The 26,185-nt window shown below is 43.9% G+C and overlaps 1 protein-coding gene across 1 annotated transcript in view; it reads right to left on the reverse strand.

Moving 5' to 3' along the window:
• Positions 1 to 26,185, reverse strand: part of NPHP3 (nephrocystin 3) — a 1,212,810-nt gene that overhangs the window by 101,567 nt on the left and 1,085,058 nt on the right. Inside the window, exon 25 of the mRNA XM_069648695.1 lies at positions 25,336 to 25,576. Within this exon, the coding sequence (XP_069504796.1) occupies positions 25,336 to 25,576 (241 nt within the window). The remainder of the gene's footprint in view (positions 1 to 25,335; positions 25,577 to 26,185) is intronic.

Genomic DNA, 26,185 nt, shown 5'->3' on the forward strand with positions numbered 1-26,185 from the left:
AAATCTAAAGGTAGGGAGACTTTACAATTCTATTATAAATCTGATGCTCAAGTACTGAGGTATTGAAAGCTAAAATATCTTTGGTAGCCCTTTATGGAGCTGATGTAAGGGTAACTCGGTTAACCTGGGCACGTGGAAATGATCCAAAATCAGTCACTAAGATCAATACTGGGTGTTTAATCTGCACTCTGATGTGTGCAATTCGACTGGAGTTATAAATTCCCCTGTTAATGTCCCTTTGTGCTGCTGCTCTACTTATAAACTTGGCTGAAAAAAATCAGCTACAGGGTTCTTAAACCACAATCTTAAAAATGCAATTAGTGAACTAAACAAAGAGGTACTAATAAACTGCTCGCCTTGGCGGTTGCATTTTCCAACTCTATGTGCGAGATGGGTCCTCTCTAACCCCATGATGCACTCAACAAGGAACTTCCACCCAATCTTTTAAGGAAAATCCAGCTAATGCCATCAAGGGATTGAAAGCCCAATTTTTAACATCTTGTCCTGGAACACAAGAGGCTTCAGTCACTTGTTCAAGACAACAACAAATTGGCTGGAGGGCCTCTCGATCATATGTTTGCAGGAAACGTGGATGGCGGCCCGTCGCATCTCGGATGACTTTCAATTATTAATAAATCCAGCCATAACAAGAAAAAAGGGACGCCCATCCGCTGGTCTCCTGACCATGGTCAGAAAAAGCTCTGGATGGAAAATTATCAGCTCAACAAATTATACGCCATTTATATAGCAAACCGTGGCGGAAGCGACAAACACAAAAGAAACCACAATTCGAATAGATCTTATTAATGTGTATTGGCATCACAAAATGGCGGGTATCATCAATTTTATGAAAACTGACCTTGATTTGATTGATGACATTGACGGTATGCAGGAGTCAGCCAATATAATACTCTGTGGTGATCTCAATTTAAGCTGTATAAAAGTGATTAAAGATGACTTGGGAACCCAAAATGCTTCTCAAAAATTGGCACTAAAATGGTGCACAGCTTTAGAAGAGAGAAATCCAACAATGGTAAATGGCAACACTACAGGTAATATTCCTGCTAAAAAAAAACCTGGAGAAATAAGAAGCAGACTTCTACTATAGACTATTTCTTTACATCGGAAAATGTAACCAGTCGGGTGGTCTCCCTCCAAATTACCAGCTCCACATGTAGTGATCATAGCCAACTTAAGATGTCTCTACAGCCATTTGAAACAAACAAGTCCCTGATTTGGGATCACAAGGTAGTTGTTGAGCCAAACAGAACACACTTAAAAATAAAACCCTATGAGGTAAAGGTAATCACAGATTCTTACTGTAGGATCCTAAATGGACCAACAGAGAACAAAGTTGAATACACCCACCTGTTGCAGCAGTTTGAGAGCCGAGATAACGGATCTAAAAGATGCTCGTTTAAACCAAAGCACCAATTTGATGAAGAAGTTGTCAAAAGAAAACAACAATTACGAAAAGAGCTTAGACAGCATGCCAACCTAAATAAGGACAACACCTGGCAAAAAAAGTAAGCAAACAAAAATACAAAAATTGGATAATCTCCCATAGATCCATCTTACAACAACAATAACAACAAGATGCTGAAGCAATGATGTCTAGCCTTAACAACAAGAAATCATCAGCATTTTGGAAATTAATAAATAACATCGAATGCCAGCAACACGCGATTCAAGTGACTATGATGAGTGAAATCCAGTGGATAAACCATTTTGAATCAGTGTATGAAATGAAAGCAACAACATCTGCACAGAATTCACCTTCAAGGGACAAATGGGATCTGCAATTTGAGATAGAGGACATCTTACAGATTATCCAACTGAGTTCTTCCTCACGGGCCCTCATGGTCTAACAAATTACATCATTATACAAAATCCAGAAGAATGGGCTGCATTTCTAATGAAGTTGTTCGCAAATATAGCAAACGAAGGGAGAATTCCGATAAGTTGGAAAAGTGTGATTGTGATTCCGATTTTTAAAAAGGGCAATAGAGCAGAACCCAAAAACTATAGACCCATCGCACTGTTAGATGTCCTTGGGAAAATGTTTGCATCCCAACTCCAAAAACAGCTGTTGAGTTGGATCAAAACAACTGACCACTTGGATTGCCGGCAGACAGGCTTTGTGAAAGGCGTGGGATGTGGTCTAAATCTAATGATTCTCAACATGCTTAAAAAGGAAGCACTCAGAACGGACAAAAAGATCTACCTTGTGTTTGTGGATTTATCACAAGCATTCGATAGCATCAATAGAGAGCTTTTATGGAAGAAAATGATAGCTTGGAACTGCCCAAATAGCCTATTATTGGCCATTAAAGCCCTGCACACATACTGAGATAAGGGTGAGATTGGACCAAAAGGGCACCCTATCCGAGTCTATAAAAACTTGTCGGGCGTAAAACAAGGTTGCCCATTGGCTTCGATAGTATTCAAACTTTTTATCTCTGACTTGGCAAAGCATATGAAGGGGCAAACGTATTTCCTCCAAAGATCAATGGAAGTGAAGTCAATTGGTTATTGTACGCGGATGACCGGGTCCATTTGGACCCGACTCCAACAGGTCTCCAGCGAAAAGTAAATACTTTGGAACAATACATCCAACACAACGGCCTGTGTGTTAATGCAAGAACAATGGAAATATTAATTCTACAAAATCTGCAAAAGAACAGAGAAACCATTGGAAAAAAGTTGGTCTGGAAAATGGGTAATGAAACCATTGAATTGGTAAAACAAACTACCCATTTAGGTATGTGCACTAGCTCCAGTCTTAATGATGCCCCCTGGGTACAAAAAAGAAAGGACAAATGTAAGCAATTAACAGCTCAAGCATGCATTTTGAACAGAAAATTTGGCAAATATTCATTGAAGCCAATACTGAATTTTTATAAACAGAAAGTTGTTCTGGCATTAATACACAGAGCCGACTGCGCCTTTGGATGCCCAGCAGAACTTTGATCTTCACTCGAACACTCATTCTGGTCGAAAGTCTTGCATCTCCCTAGGGGAGCTCCTACTTCATGTATAAGATATGAGCTCAGTCTCCTATCCATCAACGCAAGAATAACATGGAATACTCTTAATGAGTATCGTAAAATGACTGCAGACCAGGTTCAGCCGCAATAAGCAATTCTTAAAAATCCAGCTAGTGGCAACAGTGAAAGTGTGGTAACATTGTGGGCTCAACATTGTGAAAAAACATTGACCGACATAGGTGCAAGCAGAAGTCTTCTGCAAAACAACCCAAACAAATTTAAATCCATGCTATGGTCACAAAACTGGAAAGACACTGGTGAGGTTCGATCCAAACAGAGTTATGAAGACGGTCCAAACCGAAACCAGGAAGTACAATTGGCTCCAGTCATACCTTGAAAAGTTTCCAGGAAGAGAATTATGAAATTTCGGTTAAATCAATTCCACTCAATAGAAACCTTAAGTATCCGGACAAATAATAGTTCTGAACCACTTACATGCCGCCATTGTGGGGAAAATAATGAGACTCTGAAACATCTAACCCTGTCATGTCCAAATTTGAGACAAGAACGCACTATCCATCTGGGTACTTTTGTTCTAGCAAGAACTTCAATGAATGTTGATGACTGGTGGAGTGAACTTTTTCAAGATTTGGACTGAAAATTAACCATTGAACTAACTTTCTTCCTGGAAAAAAATGGAGGTAAAATTGACAAAGGTAGAAGATGATCTCAAATTTAAGATCTAAGACGCTTGGCACTATGCAAGAAGCAAACAAGGAAATGCGTTTTATCTACTTTACTATATACTTTAGTATGTTTTATCTCATCATTCTTCATTTTGTATTGTAAAAATGAATAGTGAGGTGTGTTGTTCTGTTTCTTTCTTTTAAAGGGTTATAACAAACCAAAATAAAAAAAAATAAGAAAATAAAAAATAATAACATTGCAGCCACAATTGGCATGTCAAAGATTGGGTCATTGCAACTAATGTTAGCTCCTAAGAACTTTGTGTGCCAATAAAAGATCCCCTTATCTGAGCTCAATTCTCTCCCCGAGTATAAGATCTCTCCTGGTTCGTATGCGACTAAACATTCTCCCAACTGACGACAAAACGTGGCATCAGACTAAGTAGATGGCTAATAAGATCTGTGACTATGAAAGTGGAATAAATGACGATCTACCTCACTTTTTACTGTCTTGTTCCAATAATATATTAAAAAATAAAAGTCCAATTTGGCCACAGTTTTATAAACAAGAGCCCTAACGATAATTCGGACACCTCATGATTTACAGCTTAACTACGATGTGGCATGTTTTATTGATGCATCAATTCGTCCAAGATTTGGTTATTGAACTTGTATGTATAGGTGTGTATAGGTGTGTGTAGGTTTCTAGGTGTGTGTGTATATATATGAAAGCTTTTGGTGAACTGTCGGAAGCGGCCTGTCTGAGCCTGTGCGTGCATTACGGCTCTCAGAGGTGCGGCTTGACGGCTCTCTGCATCCGCTAGGTCCCTTCCTCTAACCAAAAATTCCTTGAGGGAGCTAGTAGCGCTACGGCGTTCGATGTTACGGCTGTGTGGAGGCGTGGATGCAAGCGGCTACAAGCGGCTGATTTCTATTTGTCTGTTGGCTTGCTGACCCTCTCCGGCTGACGGTGCTGCAAGGGACTGAGGGTGCCACTCTCTCCTAAAGCTGCTGACTCTGTTGCCTTTGGATATACATCCTGCGGGCACTTTGTCAGGGTAAAGTTTTATATTAAAAAACCTGCATTACCCAGTAATTATTCTGCATCGGAGCAATTGGTATATTTAAATTACTTACCTGTGGTTTTTGTGACCTATAAGTAGGTCCCTAGAGGCAGTCTGTGCTTGATAGGGCACCTGACTATTAGCCTTAGCTTTACTATCTCTCTGTTGGCGGCTGCACCCTATGTTCTAATCAGTGCCCACTGCCTGGATTTGGTCTATGCAATAGGTTGTGTGTGGCCTGATACCTTACACTTTACTGACTGGTGACTGTTGATCTGCTGATATTTGAACCAGTCGGCTGCCCGTAGGGGCTGAGAGCTATTGATATTACACATATAAGCTGGTGACTGCGGATCTTTGATCTTTGAACCAGCCTTAACTCCTTTGTGTAACCTGAGCTACCGTGATCCTGCTTTATCTTTTTACCTATCTACTAGTGTGATATACTATCATGAAATTAAGAAGTAAACTCAAAGGCGGGAAAAAGAGCAGGAATGAAAATAAAGATGTGGAGATGGCCGAAACAAGCACTCAGACAGTAATCAATAAGGACAAGAAGATCACGGATTTCTTCTGTGACCAAATAGCGGTTGCACAGATTCATTCTGATCCTGCGGAGGCAACTGCATCCGTGTGCGATGTGGCATGTACGTTGCTGTAATTTGATAACAACAATTCATTACTGAATCTTTGCTATAGCCTGGAAGGCCAAACCACAGAGCATGAAAGGCGGAAAGAATTCTGCCCTATGCCGATAAAGCCTGCTGTTGCTCCTACCATTTTGGTAATGGAAGGCTCTATAACCAATACTCCACCCATTGTTACCAATGACAGACTCTCCTGTTCTCCTAAACTTACAGGATTAGCGGACAGTCTGGATGAACTTGGAACCCAAGAAAATGTTTCATTAGTAGTAAAATCTGAATGTATGAAATGCAATGTTGAAGCTAAACTTAAGGACTTGGAGACTCATAATACTACCTCTAGTTTTGCTCTGAAAATTCTTTTACGTTTATGATATACTATTGTTTCACAGGCTAGAAATTATTCAGAAGCTCTGCAAGACCTGGCAAAGTCTATACCTAGTCCTGCGCTGGCTGGTAAGATCATAGGGGAAAATCTGCCAGCAAATGAGGTTCTACCTGTACTAGTAACTGAAAATCTGGAATCCACTTTAGTTGAAATTATTGCTGGTAGTGATTGCGAGAGTTTGGAAGAGTGCCATTTGTCTAAGAGAGAAAGGAGAAGGAGGCTTAATATGACAAGAAAAACAGATAAACCTGTTAAAGTGTCTGTAAGTGCCCATGAACAAGTCACAGAAGGGATAAAATCTAAGACTAAAAGAGGCAGAAAGCAAGCTGCGAGGAAAGCTAAAAAGCGTGCTCTAAATAATGGGAATCTCACTTCTTGGCTTATTGACTCAGAGAAGTCCAAAGTAACAGCCCCTAAATTACCTGATAAACTGCCTACAGTGGGGACAGTTAGCATACCGGATGATAGCAAATCTGATATGACTGACTCTACAGATGATAGCTCTGATGAAAGTCTGGATGAATCTGTTGTGTACAACGTGGTTAATAAATAATCTAAAGTTACATTTTCTCAGATGGTTAACAAACTTCCTCAGGAAGTACCTATCATAACTAGGATATCCCCACCTGTCTCATCTCTGTCACACACAAAGTCGATATACCTACCTAATAAACAATTCTCTATAATAGGTAGTACTAAGAAAACAAAACAAACTATCAATAGAGGTACATTTCTTGAGATCATCCATGCACAACTTCCCTTAAGAATACTTAAAAGTGGGGATTTTAAGTATGTGGAGCAATGTCAGGGGCTGCTGACACGTGTACACTTATATTCTGAAGCTGTTGTAAATCTTGTGAGGGAACAAACATGAGCTCAAAGAATGTGGATACCTGTTGGATGTTAGTGAAGAGAGGTCTGATAATATATCCACCAAGCCGAGTCAGAAATCTACGACCAATCCTAATCAATCCAATGGCCAAGTGATTGATAATGATATGCTCAAATCACATTGGGAATGGCTGTGCTCCTTTCTGCCTATGGGTCAAAATAGAAATTGAGACGATACCTCTCTTATTTCTTGGAATACGAGAGGTCATGGTCATCTATTCTCAGAATCGGGCTCTTTTGATCTCATATCCAATTCGCATATTGTCCCATTACAGGAAACCTGGCTAATGCAGGAGACAGTGTTTGATGGTTTCATGGCATATTACAACCCTGCAAGAAAAGGAGATAAGGGTAGGCCTTGTGGGGGATTGCTTACACTGATATCTAATCAACTGTCTGCCTCCAAATGTATATTAGTCCCTACTAACCCCAATGTATTGATTGTTGAGTTGCCCATGAAGTATGGGGCACGTATGCTTTTGATTAATATATATGACCCTCCGGGCAATGCATTCACTGATACCATCCAACAGAGTATCTATGAATGTATCCTTGACAAATGCTCGCCCGATGGGCTGAACAATATAGTTCTTGGTTGTGATCTGAATTCAAATATCATGTGCTATAATTTGGGAGATATGACTAAGGCAGAAAAATGGTCTACTTTCATTGAGGAGATGGAGCTAGTGGTGCTGAATCGAAGTTGTTATGATCACAAAAACACTATTTCGACTTGGTCTAATGGATGGCAATCCTCCATGCTTGATGTTATATGTAGGAGTGATAAGCTTTTTGACAACATCACTGGCTTTCATATTCTGGCTAATGAATTTAGTGATCATTCCCCATTACAATGCATGGCTAGATGGGGAAATAGGAGTGTTGCAGTTGATCTAACAAAAGGGATTAACATCTCTAACCGTGATAACAGGATTTGCTGGTCAGACACTAATCTTGCCAAAGCAAAACAAAATAATCTTGACCATCTTCTCTATCGCACAGCGGATGACATATGTACATGGCTATCTGAACATCTACTTCATATCATGCCCATTGGTGGTAAGCTTGGCCCCTTTAAGGATAATCCTGACAAAATTAGAGCCTATGATAGGATAATCATAGATATGAAAAGGGAGAAGCGTAGAAAGCTCCGTCTGTGTGACAGTAGTAGCAATGATCCCATTCTCATTTGTAATGAGAAGAGAAAGATCAGAAACAGACATCGGAATGAGATAAGAATATACTTGTACTCTATGAACAATATTAACTGGCAATACATGGTTCGCTTACTTATGAATGGAAACACTAGGACATTTTCGGCTAGATTCAGATCCCTGGGCAAAAATTGGATTTCTGAGCAGGCTATCCCTATTAACAGTTATACATGGGTCAAGTATCTTTCCAACAAATTCAAGGGAGATGCCATTACCTTGGCCAAAATACCTATTGATGCTCTTTCTATAGTAAGGGAAGACATCCTTATGGTAATTAAGGGACTCAAGACATCTAGAGCACTTGGGCCTGATGGCCTCTGTAATGTTATTATTAAGGACAACCCAGAGGTCTGGGCCGATATTCTGAAGATTATTTTTCAGAAAGTTATTGATACTGGTGTTATGCCTATTTCTTGGAAGATTTCCTATATTATTCCTGTGTTCAAGTCTGGCCCTCGGAGTTCACCTGAGAATTATAGACTTCTTGCTCTTACCGATGTGTCTAGTAAGATTTTCTGTGCTATAGTTCTCCGTGAAATAATGAAGTGGCTTGACAGAGATAGTGTTCTTGAGAGGGCCCAAACTGGCTTCCGCAAAGGCTGTTCTACTGGGGACAATATTTTTTATAGTTAATACACTGATTGAACAGGCTAAGGGCAAGAATAGATTACCGCTTTACATGCTTTTTGTTGATTTTTCTTCAGCTTTTGACTCTGTTGAGAGGGCAAGACTATGGTCTAAACTTGAGTTGCTTGGTATGCCATCTCATCTTCTGTATGTCTGTAAAATGATATATGATGACAGTAAGGCCAGGAGTCGTATTGATAATGAAGGCTCTATGTCTGAGCCAGTTGTTATTGAAAAAGGGGTCAGACAGGGATGCACCTTAGCACCCACTCTTTACAATCTATTTAAGGCGGATTTTGGCAGTATATTTAAAGCCAAGATGAATGCCTTCCCCAGAATGGGCTCCCAAAAAATTGTCTGGATATGTTAATGCGATGATATTGTTATCTTTGATAACACCTATAGTGGCATTTGCAATAGCGCAACTGCTGTATGTGATTATGCAGATGCAAATGGGATCACTATCAACCTGGGTAAAACACAGTTCATGGCCGTGGGTCGGAATAGCTGCAATAAACAGGTTATTCCTTGCTCTTTGGGTGCGATCATGAAAGTTAACTCCTATAAATATCTGGGGTATGAGCTCTGTGGGGATAGAGGGACTCTTAATAAGCTGGTTCAACAGAATAAAAGAGCTAAAGTTATGGCCATCCTTACTGCTGTCATGTCTTTCTCAAAAAGGATAGCTGGATATAGCCTGCTGGGCAAAATCAATATATATATATAAACAAAAACGTGTGGCTATGTTTCCATATGCATTAGAGACCTCTTTTTCGGACTGGTCAGATTGGGCTGATACCACTGAAGGAATCATATGGCGCAGACTACTGGGTCTGAATAACTATACACCTATACAGGCATTTCACCTGGAAGTAGGGTTCATCTCTCTGGCCACTCAAATTGAACATAATAGGGCCAAATTGTACATAAAAATTATATTTGCACGGCCTGGTACTCTTCTTTATATCCTAAAGGAAGGCTTGGAGGAGGGTAAGATGGAGGCTCTTAATAAATTTAAAGGTCTCAATCTGAAAATGTTTGAAAAAATCTGCTGGAAACCCAGATGGGAACACTGTGAAGGTGCAGTGCTTAAATCCCTAAAAGATGTTATAGAAAAATGGGACTGGGTATCTAGCCATGAGAAGGTTTCTGCTATGAGATCTCTGCATACCTTCGCATTGATGCCTTTCAGTTTCAAAGAACCTCAAAGATACCTCCTTCTCATGCCATCACAGCTAAATCATAGAATCTTCATGGACATTAGACTTAATCGACTTGATGTCTTGGGGGTTCGCGGATCCTGGAGAGGCCTACCGAAGGATCAAAGGATTTGCAGACTCTGTGCTATGAACGATAAGGTGGAAACTATTAGACATGTCCTTACCTGCTACTTCTCGATTTGTTCTATCTGAAACAAATATGTTGCCAAATTGGATAGGGAATTTAATGATATTGAGAGTGAAAACTTCTGGCTGTCTCTCTGGCAGGAGTAATTATCTGACTATTGCCATCACTCAGATATGGAAAGTGGCCAAAGAACGCCTATGTAAATTTGAAGATGATGTCAAACTGCTTATGAGTTTGGAGAATATCGATGGTTAGTCTTTTTTAAAAAAAATGTTTTAAATTAATTTTATTCAAACCAAACAACAATACAAACAAACCCAACACGCAGTGCAGTTTACAACAATTCCATTAAACACCATTTGCATTTCCATTTTGCCACTGCTCCCCAAGTCCCACCCTCCATTATGTGCCTATTTGTACTTCGCATTCAGTATCTGCTACATGTGGCCGGGTCTCACTATCCTCGGATTCCGTTGGGTCCGATATAGATCCGAACAGTTCCGCTATTAATAATTTCCATGCCATCAAGGTACCCACTTCTTCCTCCCCACTCATGCTGCTCGCCTCCTGCCATACTACCGTTTCGGCCTCCGCCCATTTCTGTAACTCCTTCCACCATACCTCCACCCGTGGCTTGTGGCACTTCTTCCATCCCGTGGCGATCCTCCGTTTTGCTAGCACGTATGCCAAGTTCCTCAGTTTCTCAACATGTTTAAGTTTCCGTGGTCTAGGGAACCCTCCCAGCAAGCAAGCCCAGGCCGTATCTATGACTAGAGTGACCCCTTTTGTCGCTAATATTTGTGCCACTTCACCCCAGAAACATTCGATTACTGGGCATGACCAAAACATGTGTGTCATGTCAGCGTTTTCCATGTCGCACTTAGGGCACGCCTGTCGCCCAGCGTTTCGGAACTTGGATATCCTCAGAGGGGTCATGTATGCTCTATGCGTTATGTACAGCTGTATTTGTTTAAGTCTGGCGTTTGACACTTTCTTGTGATATCCCAGGGCGCGTTCCCACATCCCATCTCCCATTGGGGCCCCCACCACCTCCTCCCAATCAAGTCTCAAATGTGTCAATTCCTTCCCCACCTTGGTCATCACCATCTCATACAATCTAGAAATCTCATGCCCCCCCTTCCGATATGTCATATATTGCCCCCACAGTAGCATCTGGTTCCTCTGCCAACACTGTTTCAGGCCACGTTTTCCGAATGTTCTGAACCATCCTATGGTATGTAACATATTGGCCAGTATGTAATCCCACCTCCTCCCCAAGTTCTTCAAAATCTCTAATGGTCCCCTCTTGCCAGATGTACCCTAATGTTACCAGCCCCACCGATTCCCAGTAGGTTCTGATAATCACCCTCAGCTGCTTGTCCCCTCCTGCTAAAGCGACCAGCGGTACTTGCGGGGAGCACGGGAATGGGTCCTCCATCATCCGACGTGCTCGACGCCACATTTTCCACCCCAACATCATCATCCTAGGGCGCTCCTTCATGTCTGTCTCAGGCAACCATATCATTTCCCTCAAGTAAAATGGGGTACAAACCCGCCCTAACAACCTATGTTCAGGGGTCACTTTGTCGGAGAGCCAATTGGCCACATATTGTAATTGACTTGCTACATAGTAGACCTCAAAATTGGGCAGCCTGATACCCCCCTTTTCGTAGAAGTTCTGCAACTTTCCATAGCGCTACTCTATTCCGGGTACCATGCCATAGGAAGTCTCTGCACACACTATTCAGTTTAGCGAAGAACTTCTTGGGTATCATATGTGGGATATTACTAAAATAATGTAAAAGCCTAGGTAGGACCCCCATCTTAAGCATTGCCCCCCGTCCCATCATAGCTAGGGGCAACTTCTCCCAAAACTTCATGCATTTCCGGATTTTCTCAATAGCTACCTCGGTGTTGTGCTTATGTTCCTCTTCTGCGGTGTGATACACATCTATGCCAAGGTAACGGAAAGAACCAATCACCCATGGTATCTGTAACACCGGCAACCTTTCCTCTGGGGTCCCCTTATAGCTACCTAGCAGGAATATACTAGATTTTTGCGGATTTACTGCTATGCCGGACAACCCCGCGTACTTCTCCATCACTTCAAGGATATCTTGAAGATTCTCTTCCGGGTATTTCAAGTATAGTAATAAATCATCCGCATATAAGTATATTAGATGCCGCCCCCCCCAACCTCAATACCTATCGTATTGTACTGTTGCCTGAGGTATATCGCTAGGGGCTCCAGGGCTAGAATGTAAAGCATCGGGGACCAGGGGCACCCCTGCCTGGTGCCTCTACTAAGCTGCCATCTCTCGGATATCACTGATCCCCGTTCGAACTCTGGCTAGCGGCTCACTGTATAGCATTTTCGCCCACCTGATATAACCCGGCCCTACTCCGTAACCTCCCAGGGCCGCCAGCAGCCATGGCCACTTAACAGAGTCAAAAGCTTTTACTGCATCTAGGGATACAATCGCCATTTCGCCTTCATTCCTATCCGCCCATTCGATCACCCGGTGGAGTCGCCTATGATTATGGGTTATATTCCTATTCGGGACATAGCCCGTTTGGTCCGGGTGGATTAATTTACTAATTACTTTCTGCAATCTGTTTGCCAGGACAGCCGTCAGTATCTTGCTGTCCTGGTTCAGCATCCACAAAGGCCTGTAGGAGCTACAGCTATACCCCGGTTTGTTGGGTTTAGGGAGCGGTATTATAATCGCTTCTCTGAGTGACTCCGGCAACCTTCCCATCTCAAACGCTTTGTTAAGCATGTCTAGCATTGGGGGTGCACTTCTTCTCTATATACTTTATAAAATTCGCTAGGGAACCCGTCTGCTCATGGGGTCTTACTGGTGGGCAACTGCCTCACAACCTCCTCCAACTCCTCCAAGGTAATTGGTGCATCAAGCTCTTCTCTCTCCTCATCACTTATCTTGGGTAGTCCTATATCTTCTAGAGTTTCGGTTATCTCCTCTTGACTACTCCCCTCCTTGTCCCCGTATAGCACCCTGTAATAATCCGCAAATTCCTTGTTGACTCCTTCTTGAGTGTCTACTACATCGCCATCTTCTCTAGTTATTGTCCTAATTGGGGGTCTAGGGGTCTCGCTCTTGTACAGCCATGCTAAAAGCCTACCCGTTTTATCTCCTCCCGCGTGCTGTCTTTCTACATGCTTTTTATAATTGAGGTTACAGAGCCTTTCCCAGTGTTCCGCACATTGCTGTTGTAGTTTAAGTACTAGCTCCGTGTCCACAAGCCGAAATCATCTAGTATCACCTGCAATGCTTTGGCCGCTGGGGTGGGCCTGTCAATCCTGCTATCAGATCTGTCCACCTTGGGGTTCATTACACAATTGAAATCCCCACCACCCCAAATAACCGCGCTTCCCACACACATACTAAGGTTGGTGCACAGAGTCCTGAAGTATGCCGCCGTGTTATGGTTGAGGGCGTACGTGTTCACGATGCATACCTCTTTATTCTCCACCAGCCCTCTCAATATAACCGTCCTCCCGTCAGTTTACGCCACTTCCTGTAGTAGCTGAAACGGGACATGAGACGCCACCCAGACAAGCACTCCCCTAGCGTAAGCAGAGTACGACAAACCCACCACAACCCCTTTCCGTTTTTTCCCCAACTAGCTCCAGCTTCGCCCGCGTCAAATGCGTCTCCTTTAACAATGCAACATCTATCTTTTTCCTTTTCAAATACAGCATGACCTTATTCCTCTTCATATAACTGTTAAGTCCCCTGACATTCCATGTTACTATCCGGAGATCTCCCATAGCGCTCTGATATCTTCCTCCCCCATTTCCAACCGAACCCTCCCGGTCATTCTATGCAGATACAGCTCTTCAGCTCTTCCATGTAGGCTCATGTTTAAACAAACTCCCCGAAACTATGTACACCCCAAACTTCCCACCTCCCTTCCCTCCCCCAACCCAACCCTTCCCCAACAACGCCCCCGCCAACTGTTGCCCAGCTCCATCCCTGGATCGCAGGCACCCCCACATCTAGCCCCGTCCAGCACAAACTTATGCTCAGGGCTCAGTAGGGTAAAGTCACCCTAATGGCCACTTAACTATTAGTATTTCTGGGGTGGGTTGCTTCCATCCTATTGCTCCTATTTCCAAATTTATTACGCATCGTGTTAACCCTATGAAGCTTCCAATTACATTTTACCCACTATATTCCAGTCCATGTCCAGCACAAGGCCCGAACGCTATCCAGTGTTCAACCAGTCTCGCTTCCCGGTATAATCCGGTACCCCCTCCCACTTACCCCCCAATGTCCGTGGCACCAGTTTTTCAGTCGTCCTGTTCCTGCTGGTCACGGTCCACTTCTTGTTCCGGGCAGCCTTGCAGATCCAGCCACGTTACCACCTCCTCGGGAGTGTAAAAAAAAGCGCTCTGCTCTTATGTAGCACCTTCAGCTTTGCCGGGTACAGGAGCATGTACTTGATGCCTGCTACTCGCAGCCTCCTCTTGACGGCCATGTAGCTGTATCTCAATCTCTGCACCAGCATTGTGTAATCCGGGTACGCTGTAATGTTGGCGGATGCTTTGTATTGTCCCACCTTTACGAAAATATTCCAGGATCTTCTCCCTATCTCTATAGTTCAAGATCCTCGCAATGATAGGTCTCGGCGGAGCCCCAGGTCGTGGTTTCCTCATTAAGGCGCGGTGCACCCGCTCCACCGTGAATCCTTGTGAAAGCTTATCTGCTCCTATTTCTTGTAGGATCATGTTTTCCACGTAGTTTGTAGGGTCTTGGCCCTCCTCCCCCTCCGGCAGGCCGACCACCCGTATGCTATTTCTCCTCGCTCTTCCTTCCGCTTCTTCCACCCGATTTTCAAGGTTGGCAACCTGCTGTTTGAGTACATGAACTTCCTTGCATTATTTGTGCTGACATCAGTATTGGTCTTTATGGCACTCTCCAGCCCGCTTGTTCTCTCCGCCAGCCCCCTGACATCTTGCCGTAACAGGGTAAGATCACTTCCGACCGCATCGATTTTGCCCTCCAGGGCTGTCCGTAAGTCCGCCATTGCAGTGCCCCACTTGGTGCTCAGCTCCGATATAGCCTCCAGGATTTGGTGCTTATCTCCTTCTGGGGCTTCTTCACAGTAGTCGCGGACGCGCTCCGCTCCGATGTTGTGGGGGTCCTCTGGGTTTTCGCGAAGACCTCCATTGTGGGCTGTTTGGTCTTGGTTCTCAGACTTTTCACCGACATGATGCAACCTTGCCCACGTGTCTGGCTCCAGCCTGGTGCTGCTTAGTTGTTGTTCGAGTCGTTGGGGTCTCTGTATATCAACCTACACCAATTGTTACACATGAAATTGTTATTCGGGTGGATTGTAACTTCCGCGTCACAATTTCCTCTCCGTGTCCGTTGTCAGCAGGGTGCAGTCTTCTGCATCTACGATGCTTCTTTCTGGTCTCTGCGCCTATCAAAGGCTGATGGTACATACAAGGTACATATACTCATTTGCTGCGTCCCAACCCTTACGAGGCCGCTTCACGGTCCACCACTATAATCCTTTGTTCAGTATCGGTCGCCATTTTGTTTCGGGCGGTACAGGTCTCGGCGTCACTTGTTTTGTCCTTATTTGCTCTTCCACTCCTCGGTGTGGCTTTGGGATGTAATCCCTGCGTGCTCGTCGCTTCCAACTTATTGTGGGAACGCTGTCATTCCTCTTGTCCATTTCGTGTATACATCGTCCTGGTCTAGTGGGAGCGCCAAGGACGTGCCGCCTATCTCATGGCCAGGTGGCCCAACTCTGTATACATCCTCTCGTCAGTCCGGGCTATTCGTGAGCTTCTCTCAGGTAGTCGGCCACTCACTGTTCCATCAGCCGCTGCACGCCTGCAGCCCATTCACTGCCCGCCTGGCACCCGATTTCAAGTGCTGCCGGGGGTCTCTTTGTGTTGGCAAGCCGCCATCTTAGTATCAATTGCGCCGCTCCCGGATCAGGACACAAAGCAGCCTAATTCCATCTGCTGTGTCCACTTTCTCCTGCCGATACGCTCATTTGCTGCCTGGGGTCTTCACCCAGATACAGTATCTTTTTTCCGCTGGAATCAGCCATCAACACATGCGTTTTGTTTCGGATCAATAAGTCGGATCACGGAGCTCCAAGGAATCGCAGCCTACTCCATGGCTGCTTGGCCACGCCCCTCGATGGTTAGTCTTTTGTATCTGAATCTGCTGTGCAATATATCTAACCTCTTTTTAGTGTATATAGTATTTTATGGTTGTATATTTTTTCTTTATGTATCTAACAGTCAATCTGTAAGTGCTGCTAAAGTAATATGTTTATATGTTTTATATTTTTCTCTATGTATATTTGTGAAAAGTTCTTTTGGAACTAACACAATTAAAAAAAAATATATACATATATACCCCAGCCAGATCGCTGCACTCTGGAAAGTAGCAGAGCAAGAAGTTGGTGATGATATGAAATTGACAATAATTAACCTATCAGACCATGTTCTCACCCCCAATCAGACAAATGTACTTAATTTAGGCCTAAATTTCTGCCCGAAAGCTAAAAATGGTTATGTACAGACAAGAATTGACTTTGACGATTATATACGCAAATTACGTTTAAAGAAATTCTTTGCTACGAACCCGTATAAAAGGCGCCCAATGGACAAGGAGACGGGTCAAACCGAGGTTCAAATTAAGGAGTTACTGTTTTAACCGATCTGGCGGACCTGGAAAAAGGCATATCTGCAGGAGATCGAGGTGAACCCATAGATCTGCAAGAGATGGACATCAGAACAGACTGGACCACCAAAAGTCAATTGAAACCGAAGTCAAAATTCAATCCTGTGGCTAATCTTGGCAACAACATAGAGGCATTCCAGAGTTTGGTGATTGAAGATTTAAAAAAACTGAGAAGAAAGGAACAAAAAAGCATATGGAACGACAATCTATCATTTACAGACAGACAGGCACTGCAAGAGTTACATGAACTCAAAGACTGTATCATCAAACCCTTGGATAAAGGGCGGAATATAGTCCTCCAGAATAGAAAGGACTATATAAAAGAAGCCTACAAACAGCTAAATGATACCAAATGCTATATGAAAATTGCTTCTAATCCAATTAAAGAACTTGAAAGTAAAATCAGGACGCTACTTACAGAGTAGGAAGCAAGAGGTCTTCTGTCTGAGGAGAGTCTCAAGTTCCTAACGATCACCAACTCTATTACACCAACTATTTACTTCCTTCCAAAGGTACATAAAAACATGAAGAAGCCCCCAGGAAGACAGATTGTCTGTCTGATAGGTTCCGCACTGGAAAATATGTCTAAATATATAGACGAAGTTCTGTTTCCATTTGTCTCAGTACTTCCATCATATCTAAGAGACACTACGGATTTCCTGTCGAGAATCGAGGACATTCCCTGGGGGAAGGAATACTTATTAGCCAGCATGGATGTGGTTTCACTATACACGTCCATCGGCCACGAATATGGAAAACAGGCATGTCAACATTTTTTACAGACTCGATCTCTCAACTATCTGGAACATAAGCAAATGGTATTATCTATGATAGATTTATGTTTAACTAATAATATCTTCCTGTTCAACAATGAATACTTCAAACAGCTACAAGGAACCGACATGGGCACCACTTTTGCGCCGTCCTATGCCAATCTCACAATGGGCGCCTGGGAAGAACAGGAGGTGTGGACGGACAGGAATCAGAAATACACAGATAACATCATTCTCTGGCTGAGATACATCGATGACCTCTTCATTGTGTGGAAAGGAACCGATCAGGGATGGATGCAGTATGTCAATTGCCTCAACATCAATGACAACAATCTCCGGTTCACTGAGACTCACAGCCGCACTTTGATTACTTTTCTGGACGTGAATGTGAGAATAGTGAATAACAAGCTTACCAGTGAACTTCATAGAAAAATCACGGGGACTAACTCACCGCTTCATGCAAACAGCAGACATCCTAAAGATTTGATATGGAGTGTGCCACACGGAGAATTCATCAGGCTAAGAAGAAACAACAGCACCTTGAAATCTTACGATATGGAGAGCAGAATCACGGCTCAAGGGTTCGCCAAACAACCATACACAAGGAGAGCAGTCGAGAGAGCGAACTTGAAGGCCAGAGCTAAGGAACGCTCTAAGCTCATAGCAGGAACTGAATATAATGAGAGGAGGGAAATTGAGAAAGACAGTACACGTTTAATTTTAACCTTCGATACTCAGGCACCTAAAATTAGGCGCATTTTAATCAATCACTGGAGAATCCTCATGGCGGATCAGGATCTCAGCAGAAACCTCAGAAATAACCCACAGATAACCTTCAGAAGGAACAAATCCATAAGGGATGTCTTGGTTCAAAGTTATATGACTCAAGAAGAGTACAGTAGCAAGACGAGTTGGTTATCCAACAACAACAAAAGTGGGTTTTTTCAAATGTACTCGATGCAACATATGCAAATATGCCAAAACCCAAGAATCTTTCAAACATCCGATTACCGGCCAAACTGTGCCTATAGCCAGAAAAATCACCTGTGAAACGGAATACGTTGTCTATGTGTTGACCTGTGCATGTAACAAATGGTATATAGGTGTAACGCTCACCTGACTCCCACGGAGGCGCTGGCCTGGTTCGCGCTGCTGTGACCTCTTCTAAGGTGATGCGCAGGGTTCGGAAGATGGACTGGACCGGGCCCCCAAATCTGGCTTGTCTGGCTCGCAGAAGTATCCTTCTGTAGGCCAAAATAGGGGATTAACTGTCTGCGGGGTAATGCAATCGGCCTCCCACTTTCCCCCCTCACCCTCCTCGAAACCTTTCTGTGATTCCCCGTAGCATCTCACCTTAGGATCTGGAAGGACGAGCTCTCCATCCTGCTTCTGATGCAGGGGCGCGTTGGTATCCAGTTACTTCACTGGATTTTCAGATTGGTGAGAACCATACTTGCTTGGCTTCCAGGTAAGTTTTTTGATAAGAGGTTCCCCTTGTGTCCATGCATTAGTGTACTAATGCTAGTGTCTTTTTCCCCATAGAGGCCGGGGTACGGAATGCCGGGGAACAGGCACCGACCCGAGATGAGAGGGGAAATCCATGTAGAAATCAGGTAAGTCTTTAATGAGCGTTTTTTGGTAATGTCTTTTCATTCGCTCATTAACGCTGATGTCTTTTTCCCCTTAGGGGCTGGGGTCCGGAAATGCCAGGATGCGGCGCGGACCCGAAATGAAGAGGGAATGAATCAACAGGTAAAGTCTTAACATGGAGATTTAGCTTTCCTTATTCCCTTCTCTCTCTCACCTTTTGTTCTTGTCTTTTTCTAACTAGGCGCTGGGGCGTGACTGCGAATCTGGATGATCGCTGCTGAACATGGAGGCGCCCTGTAAAGGTGAGTGGAATGCGGCGCTGCAGCGATCGACGCGATGAGCTTTTAAATAAAGTCTTCCTTTTCAGGATTGTCGGCGAGATGTCTCCAGGATGCGGGTTTAGCAGGTAAGGACTTTTCCTTCTTTTGTTCTCTTCTTCTCTTCCTTTGCAGGTGATCCAGGATGCTGGCAGGCATGGCAGAAGTCAGGATGCAGGAGCAGAGACGGTGAGCGTCCAGCTGCTAGATGCAGAACAACGCGAAGCACGTGTGGCTGTTCGGGTGGGGTTTAAATAGCCTTGGAAGAAGTTCCAGGTATGTATCCTTCCTCCAATCAGGTATGTATCCTTCCCCGACCGGATGGTAAATTAGTCCCACAGGTAAAGTAGTTCCTTTCAGGCCTCAAGGAGGCCGGGATCCTGCAGCATGGTCTGCATCAGGAGCACTCCCATAATGAGCCTGGCACCTATGGCGCCAGGACTGATGTCTTTTATGAGCCTGGCGCCATAGGCGCCAGGCCACTGTCCAAAGGGCCCCTACATGGGGTTGCTGGGTCCTTCCGTGGGGACTGGATGTCCGCTTTCAGGGACGCAGGGCTTGAACCGGCTCCCCGGGAGCGGGCATCATGACAGCACTCCCCCCCCCCCCCCCCCAAGGCCCCTCCCAAGGTTGTTCCCTCCGGTGGTTTTGGTTTGTCTGGGAAGAGTCGGTGGAATTTTCTGACTAATCGAGGTGCATGCACATGGTCGCTGGGTTCCCACGACCTCTCCTGAGGTCCGTACCCCTTCCAATCAATTAGGTAGAACAGTTTTGACCTAAACATTTTTGAGTCTAAAATGTTCTTCACTTCGAATTCGGGCTCCCCATCTATTAGAATAGGTTCTGGAGGTTTGAGTAGTCGGGTTCCGGGTACCACTGGTTTCAGAAGTGACACATGAAAAACAGGGTGAATTCGCGTACTAGCTGGTAAATCAAGTTTAACAGCCACTGGGTTAATTATTGCCGTAATAGAATAAGGTCCCAGATATTTTGGGTTAAAAGTTGGAGGCCCTTTGAGTGGCAAATGTCTGGTAGCTAACCACACTTGATCCCCAATCTGATACGGAGGTGCTTCACTCCGATGTAGATCAGCATTCTCCTTGTATTTTCTCTTGGCTTGTTGTAAATGCGTAGTTGCCTTTTTGAAGGCTTGGGTAAATGTAGAATGCAGATGTTCTACTGCAGGCATTCCGAGGTTCTGAGGTGAGTCAAGGTTTGAGGTACGAGGGTGATGCCCAAACAAAGTATAAAAAGGACTGTGGCCAGTTCCAGAGTGTCCCGAATTATTATATGCGTATTCGGCTATCCGAAGAATGTCTTTCCAGTTGCTTTCAGATTGCTGTAACATACACCGTAAGTACTGCTCAAGGGTCTGATTTGTCCTCTCGGTCTGACCATCGGTCTGAGGGTGGTGACTGGTCGATAATCTTACGTCGATCTGCGCCATTTGACAACATTTGCGCCAGAAGTGGGAAATGAATTGGCTTCCCCGGTCAGAGATTAGTATAGATGGGAATCCATGTAGCCGAAAAATATTTTCGAGGAATTCTTTGGCTAGGACAGAAGCTGAAGGTAAACCTTTCAAAGGAATAAAGTGGGCCATTTTGGAAAACAAATCCACAATTAACAGAATAGTATTGTACCCCGAACAAGGAGGCAGGTCCGTAATAAAATCAATTGATAGGGTGTGCCAGGGTGCTGGCGGTATGTCTAGAGGTTGAAGGAGACCGGCTGGTCTTTTCTTTTGACTTTTATTTTGGGCGCAAACACCACAGGACATCACAAAACATTTAACATCTTTTCGCCAAGAGGGCCACCAAAATTGTCGTTTCACCTTTTCCTCTGTCTTGGCAATACCGGGTCGTCCCTCTATTAATGTATCATGATAACCGGAAATAACTAGTTTGTGTAATTCCTTATGTGGCAGGAATAAGCGTCCTTGGAAATAAGGTAAACCATTATCTATGGTAAAGTCTGATCCCTTTTGTATCCAATCCTGTAAGGTTGTAGGGTCCAGGAGTTGTTTCACTCTGGCTTGAATGTCTTCTAGCCTCTGTAACGAAGTCATGCCTAGAATCCTCTGTTCGGGAATTATTGGTACTGGTTCTGAGTTTGTATCAGATTCTCCCATTCCAATTCGGGATAAGGCGTCTGCTTTGCCATTCTTGCAGCCAGGTCGATAGGTAATCACGAAATCAAATTCAGCGAAAAACAAAGCCCATCGGAGCTGCCGTGATGACTGAGCCTTGGCGGTTTTCAAATACTGTAAATTCCGGTGGTCAGTGATCACTGTGATGGTATGTCGAGCACCAAGCAGATAATGCCGCCAGGCTTTAAAAGCGGACTTAATGGCTAACAGTTCTTTGTCCGTGATTGCATAATTAACCTCGGGTGCCGAGAATTTTCTGGACCAAAATGCTACGGGATGCAGTTGGTTGGTTTCGGGATCTCTTTGGGTAAGGACAGCTCCCATGGCTAGGCTGGATGCGTCAGTCTCGACCACATAACGGACATCTGGACGCGGGTGTTTCAATATAGGTGAGGAGGTAAACTTAGCTTTTAAATCCTGAAAGGCCTGCTCGGCTTCTTCAGACCATTCAAAACGTTTATTTTTCCTCAAGAGTGCAGTAATGGGTTGTACCACGTGTGAAAATTCCGGGATGAACCTGCGATAGAAATTGGCAAAGCCGAGCATGCTTTGAACCCCTTTTACAGAGCTAGGTGATGGCCATTTGAGGATGGCATCCACTTTTCTTGAGTCCATTCGGACTCCTTTGGGTGTCAGGATGAAACCTAGAAACTCGACTTCTGTGGTATGGAAAACACATTTCTCCAATTTAGCAAATAGTTTGTGTTGGCGCAGTTTTTCAAGTACTGCCCTGACGTGTTTTCTGTGATCAGATTCCGAAGAGGAGTACACCAGAATGTCATCGATATATACGACTACACAAACATCGATGAGTTCCCGAAGGACATCATTCATGAAGTATTGGAAGGCAGCCGGCGCGTTACACAATCCGAAAGGCATCACCTGGTACTCGAATAATCCGTACTTAGTACGGAAGGCAGTTTTCTATTCGTCGCCTTCTTTAACTCGTACCAGATGATAAGCCCCCCGGAGATCTAACTTGGTGTATATGCAAGCGTCCTTCACCTGGTCAAGGAGTTCAGGGATCAGAGGCAGAGGATAACGGTTTTTAACCGTTATCTGGTTCAATGCGCGGTAATCGATACAAGTTCTAAGGTCGCCTTCTTTTTTGGGCACGAAGAACAAAGCCGAGGATGCCGGGGACTTTGACGGGCGAATAAAACCATTAGCTAGGTACTGATCCAAATATTGTCTCAAATGCAGGTTCTCAGGTTCGGTAAGGGCATAAATCCTGCTACAAGGGGGTTGTGCACCGGGCACCAGATCGATTTGGCAACCGTACGATCTGTGAGGAGGTAACGTGTTGGCCTGTTCCTTTTGGAAGACGTCCTGAAAGTCTTGGTATTCCGGAGGTAGTTGCATGGAGGCAGAGGTTACAGATGCTAGATTAATCTTCAGGTTTTCTAGGTAGCAGGTTTGTGTACAATCCGGGAAGGTTATTCTCTTAGCTCGCCAATCAATTCGAGGATTATGTGTCTCTAACCAAGGGATTCCAAGAATAACCTGAAACTGTGGAGCCTTGATTACATCAAACACAACACCCTCCCGATGGCCGTCGGGACCAATAAGAGTCACCTCAGTAGTGGAATGTGTTACCGGTCCAGAGGCAATTTCAGTTCCATCGACTGTGGTGATGACATCTTTGCTGGTTTTAGGACGGAGAGGGAGGTTAATCCTAGAGACCAATTCACGATCCACATAGTCTCCAATAGCCCCACTATCGATGTATGCCTTTATTGCATGCAACCGCTTAGGCTGTTCTGGATCTACGAGAACCATTGGCACAATGAAATGCGAGGTCTGAGAGTTAGTTTTCAAGCTCGGCAAGCGGATCCCTACGCTTGTCGGGCGGAGTCGTTTCCCGAAACAGAGTCTTCATGGTTTTTATCAGCGGCTCCTACCGCCTTTCGGGGCGGTTTTGCCAGGCAATCTCGTAGAAAGTGTCCAGAATTCCCACAATAAAGACATAATTTTAACTGCCGCCTCCTTTCACGTTCCTTTTGAGTTAAGGGTCCTTTAACCCCTCCAATTTGCATAGGCTCAGAGACATTAACTCCCTTGGGGTTAGCATGGGTCTTGACCAACACCCGGGTCTCAAACCTGGACCGATCTGCTTTTCTGTTTTGAAGTCTGTGATCCAATTGGACCACTAAGTCTATATACTCGGTGCATTCTTGGGGCGGATTTACAACTTGGGCCAAGACATCTTTAAGTTCTCCGCGTAGGCCTCGATAAAACAATGTGACTCTTTTATCCTCTGGCCATCCCGTTTCCACAATTAGTCTATTAAAGGTTATAGGAGGTCCTGATTGCCCTGTCGCAGGGATAGAAGTTCGTCATCCAGAGCCTGCCCCTGAGAGAGTGTCGAGCAAATAACCTTTCCATGCTTGCTTGAAACCCTTGAAAATCGCAGAGAATCGGGTCATCTTGAGTAACCAGTGGAACTGACCAATCGGCAGCGCAGCCGCTGAGATATGACAATACAAAGGCTACCTTGGTCTGATCATTAGGGAAGGCCCCAGGTCTGCATAGGAAGTGCAAACGACACTGATTCATGAATACGGCGATATGCACGTCCACTATAGGTCACAGGTGCCAGCCATTCGAGCCAAAAAGGACGCGTAAGAAACAGATACAAGGCATTTAAGCATATACCTGGCACTAAGGGGCTCCATTGACAGACGTCCATCCACGGCGATGGATCAAGGCGAACACAAAGTGGAATAAATGCATTCCACTTTTTATATCTCTCTATACCCCCACATTGGAGACTTGATTAATAGTTAATTGACAGTGATTTGAGAGTCACACTTACAGATACTGTTATACAAATGAAACCGGAGCATTACAGTAATCTCAACAAGTTCAACATGTCCGCCTTGAGTCTATACCATGGTGGGTGTTTTGCTAATGGAGTCCCTCATCTGTTTCGGAGGCAATGAGCGCCGTTCGCTCTGTACCTTTGTTTTAAAACTCTTTGGTTTGCTGGGGACGCATTGTTGTGAACAAGGGGCACGGAAAAGCCGCGAAACGCATTAACGTTCCCTACACACACATTTTTTGAACAATGGGAGAGCCAAACTTGGATGGCTTTTTAACTTGATTGTGCTGTTTGCAAGGCACTAATAAAAAATACTATTTTAATTTGAACTTTGTGTCCGGACTTCGTTTACATTGGAGAAGTGAAGAGTGCTACTTACCTTGCCTGATCTAATCAGTGCGGAAAAAAATATATATATTTTTTTTTTTTACCTTGCTTCTTTCTGCCAGAATTCTCAGCACATACATTGATAGGCAAAATAAGCTTTCCCACCCTGCAGTTCATGGAGTCGGTGCCACAGTCCCAGGTCAGCTTCATCATCCTAGTCCCTTTTCCTAGTCTCTCTTCCTTAACTCATTTCGTCCTGGAATGTGGGTTTAATACATGTAACCTAATTTTCTATCACGTGTAAGTAAACACTACATAAAAGGATGACACATATTTTTCTTAAGAAATAATATTCAATTAAGTCTTGAGTTTTATTGAAGTTTAAATGCATTAGCCAGCTAGTCACAAATATTGGCATTATAGTTCTGATAGTGGGCAGTGAAACCACTTTTGTGGCACTCATTTTGAGTTTGTCTTACTTCCACAGTTTTTGACATTGCTATTAACAATGGGAGTGACTAATTACAGCACAGGATATCGGGACATGAGATTTTTCTATAAGTTTTTACCACACGTTTTACAGACATCTGCATCTTCTGCAGTAAATATTTGGTTTCTGCTACCACAACTTTACACTGTAAAAAAAGCCCACACAATTAGTGGGAATGATCAAACCTTTGTAGTCTATCTTCCACGGTTAATAGTGGTTTTGAAACAACAGTTTGAAGTTGGTTAACTCACATATTAAATAAAAGAAAATAGATACTTTCTCTTACTTTCTTTTTGTAGAGCAGAGCAAGGTGTTTCACAGTATACGCCAGTGATGGGTGGTCAGGAGACAGTGCTCTCTTCCGGATGTCCAAAGCCCTCTCATACAGTTCTTCCGCTTTGTCATGCTGCTTCCTCTCATTATAAAGAGCTGCCAGGTTGTTTAGGGACTGTGCACAGTCAGTGTGGTCCGGCCCCAGAAGTCGCTCCCTCATCTCCAGTGAACGTTTCAGGAACATTTCTGCTACCCTAGACACAAAAGTGGAAATTTGTGTATGCAAATCAAACAGTGATGTAAATGGAGCAGGAGACAGAGGTAAGTTCTAAAGTAAAAAGGCAACCCACTAATTTCCATAACAGGAACAGGGAGACATTCTGTGCCCTCTGAGAATAAAAAAACAATTGATTATGTATTGAGTGACACCGAATGAATGCTTTGATGACATTCATTGCATGATGAAAAGGATTATTCAAAATTTATGGGAGAGGGAGTTTGAGTATTGGTGTTCGTATTACAAAATACACATCGCTTGAAGATTAATTTTGTCTATCGCCCATTCAATCTCACCCTCTTGCACCCCAAGCCCATACATTCTGTGGTTCTGTCAAATAGAAGGTATGTTGTTAACCCTGTTTAATGGGGGACATAACTAGCTAATTAGGAGCTAGTCTTCCCAACACCAGGTACTAAACAAATGGTAATCTCCCACAGATGTACACAGAGGTAATTACTTACTTGACATTTCATGGAACCACAGAACGCGTGAGTTTTGGGTGCAAGACGGTATTATTTATGACAAATCTTGAAGGGATATGTGTTCGTAATAGAACACCAATTCCTAACTTTTCATATTACTT

This window comes from Ambystoma mexicanum, chromosome 2q (assembly GCF_040938575.1).
Source record: "Ambystoma mexicanum isolate Mex_15411 chromosome 2q, UKY_AmexF1_1, whole genome shotgun sequence".
In the NCBI taxonomy this organism is placed as follows: Eukaryota; Metazoa; Chordata; class Amphibia; order Caudata; family Ambystomatidae; genus Ambystoma; species Ambystoma mexicanum.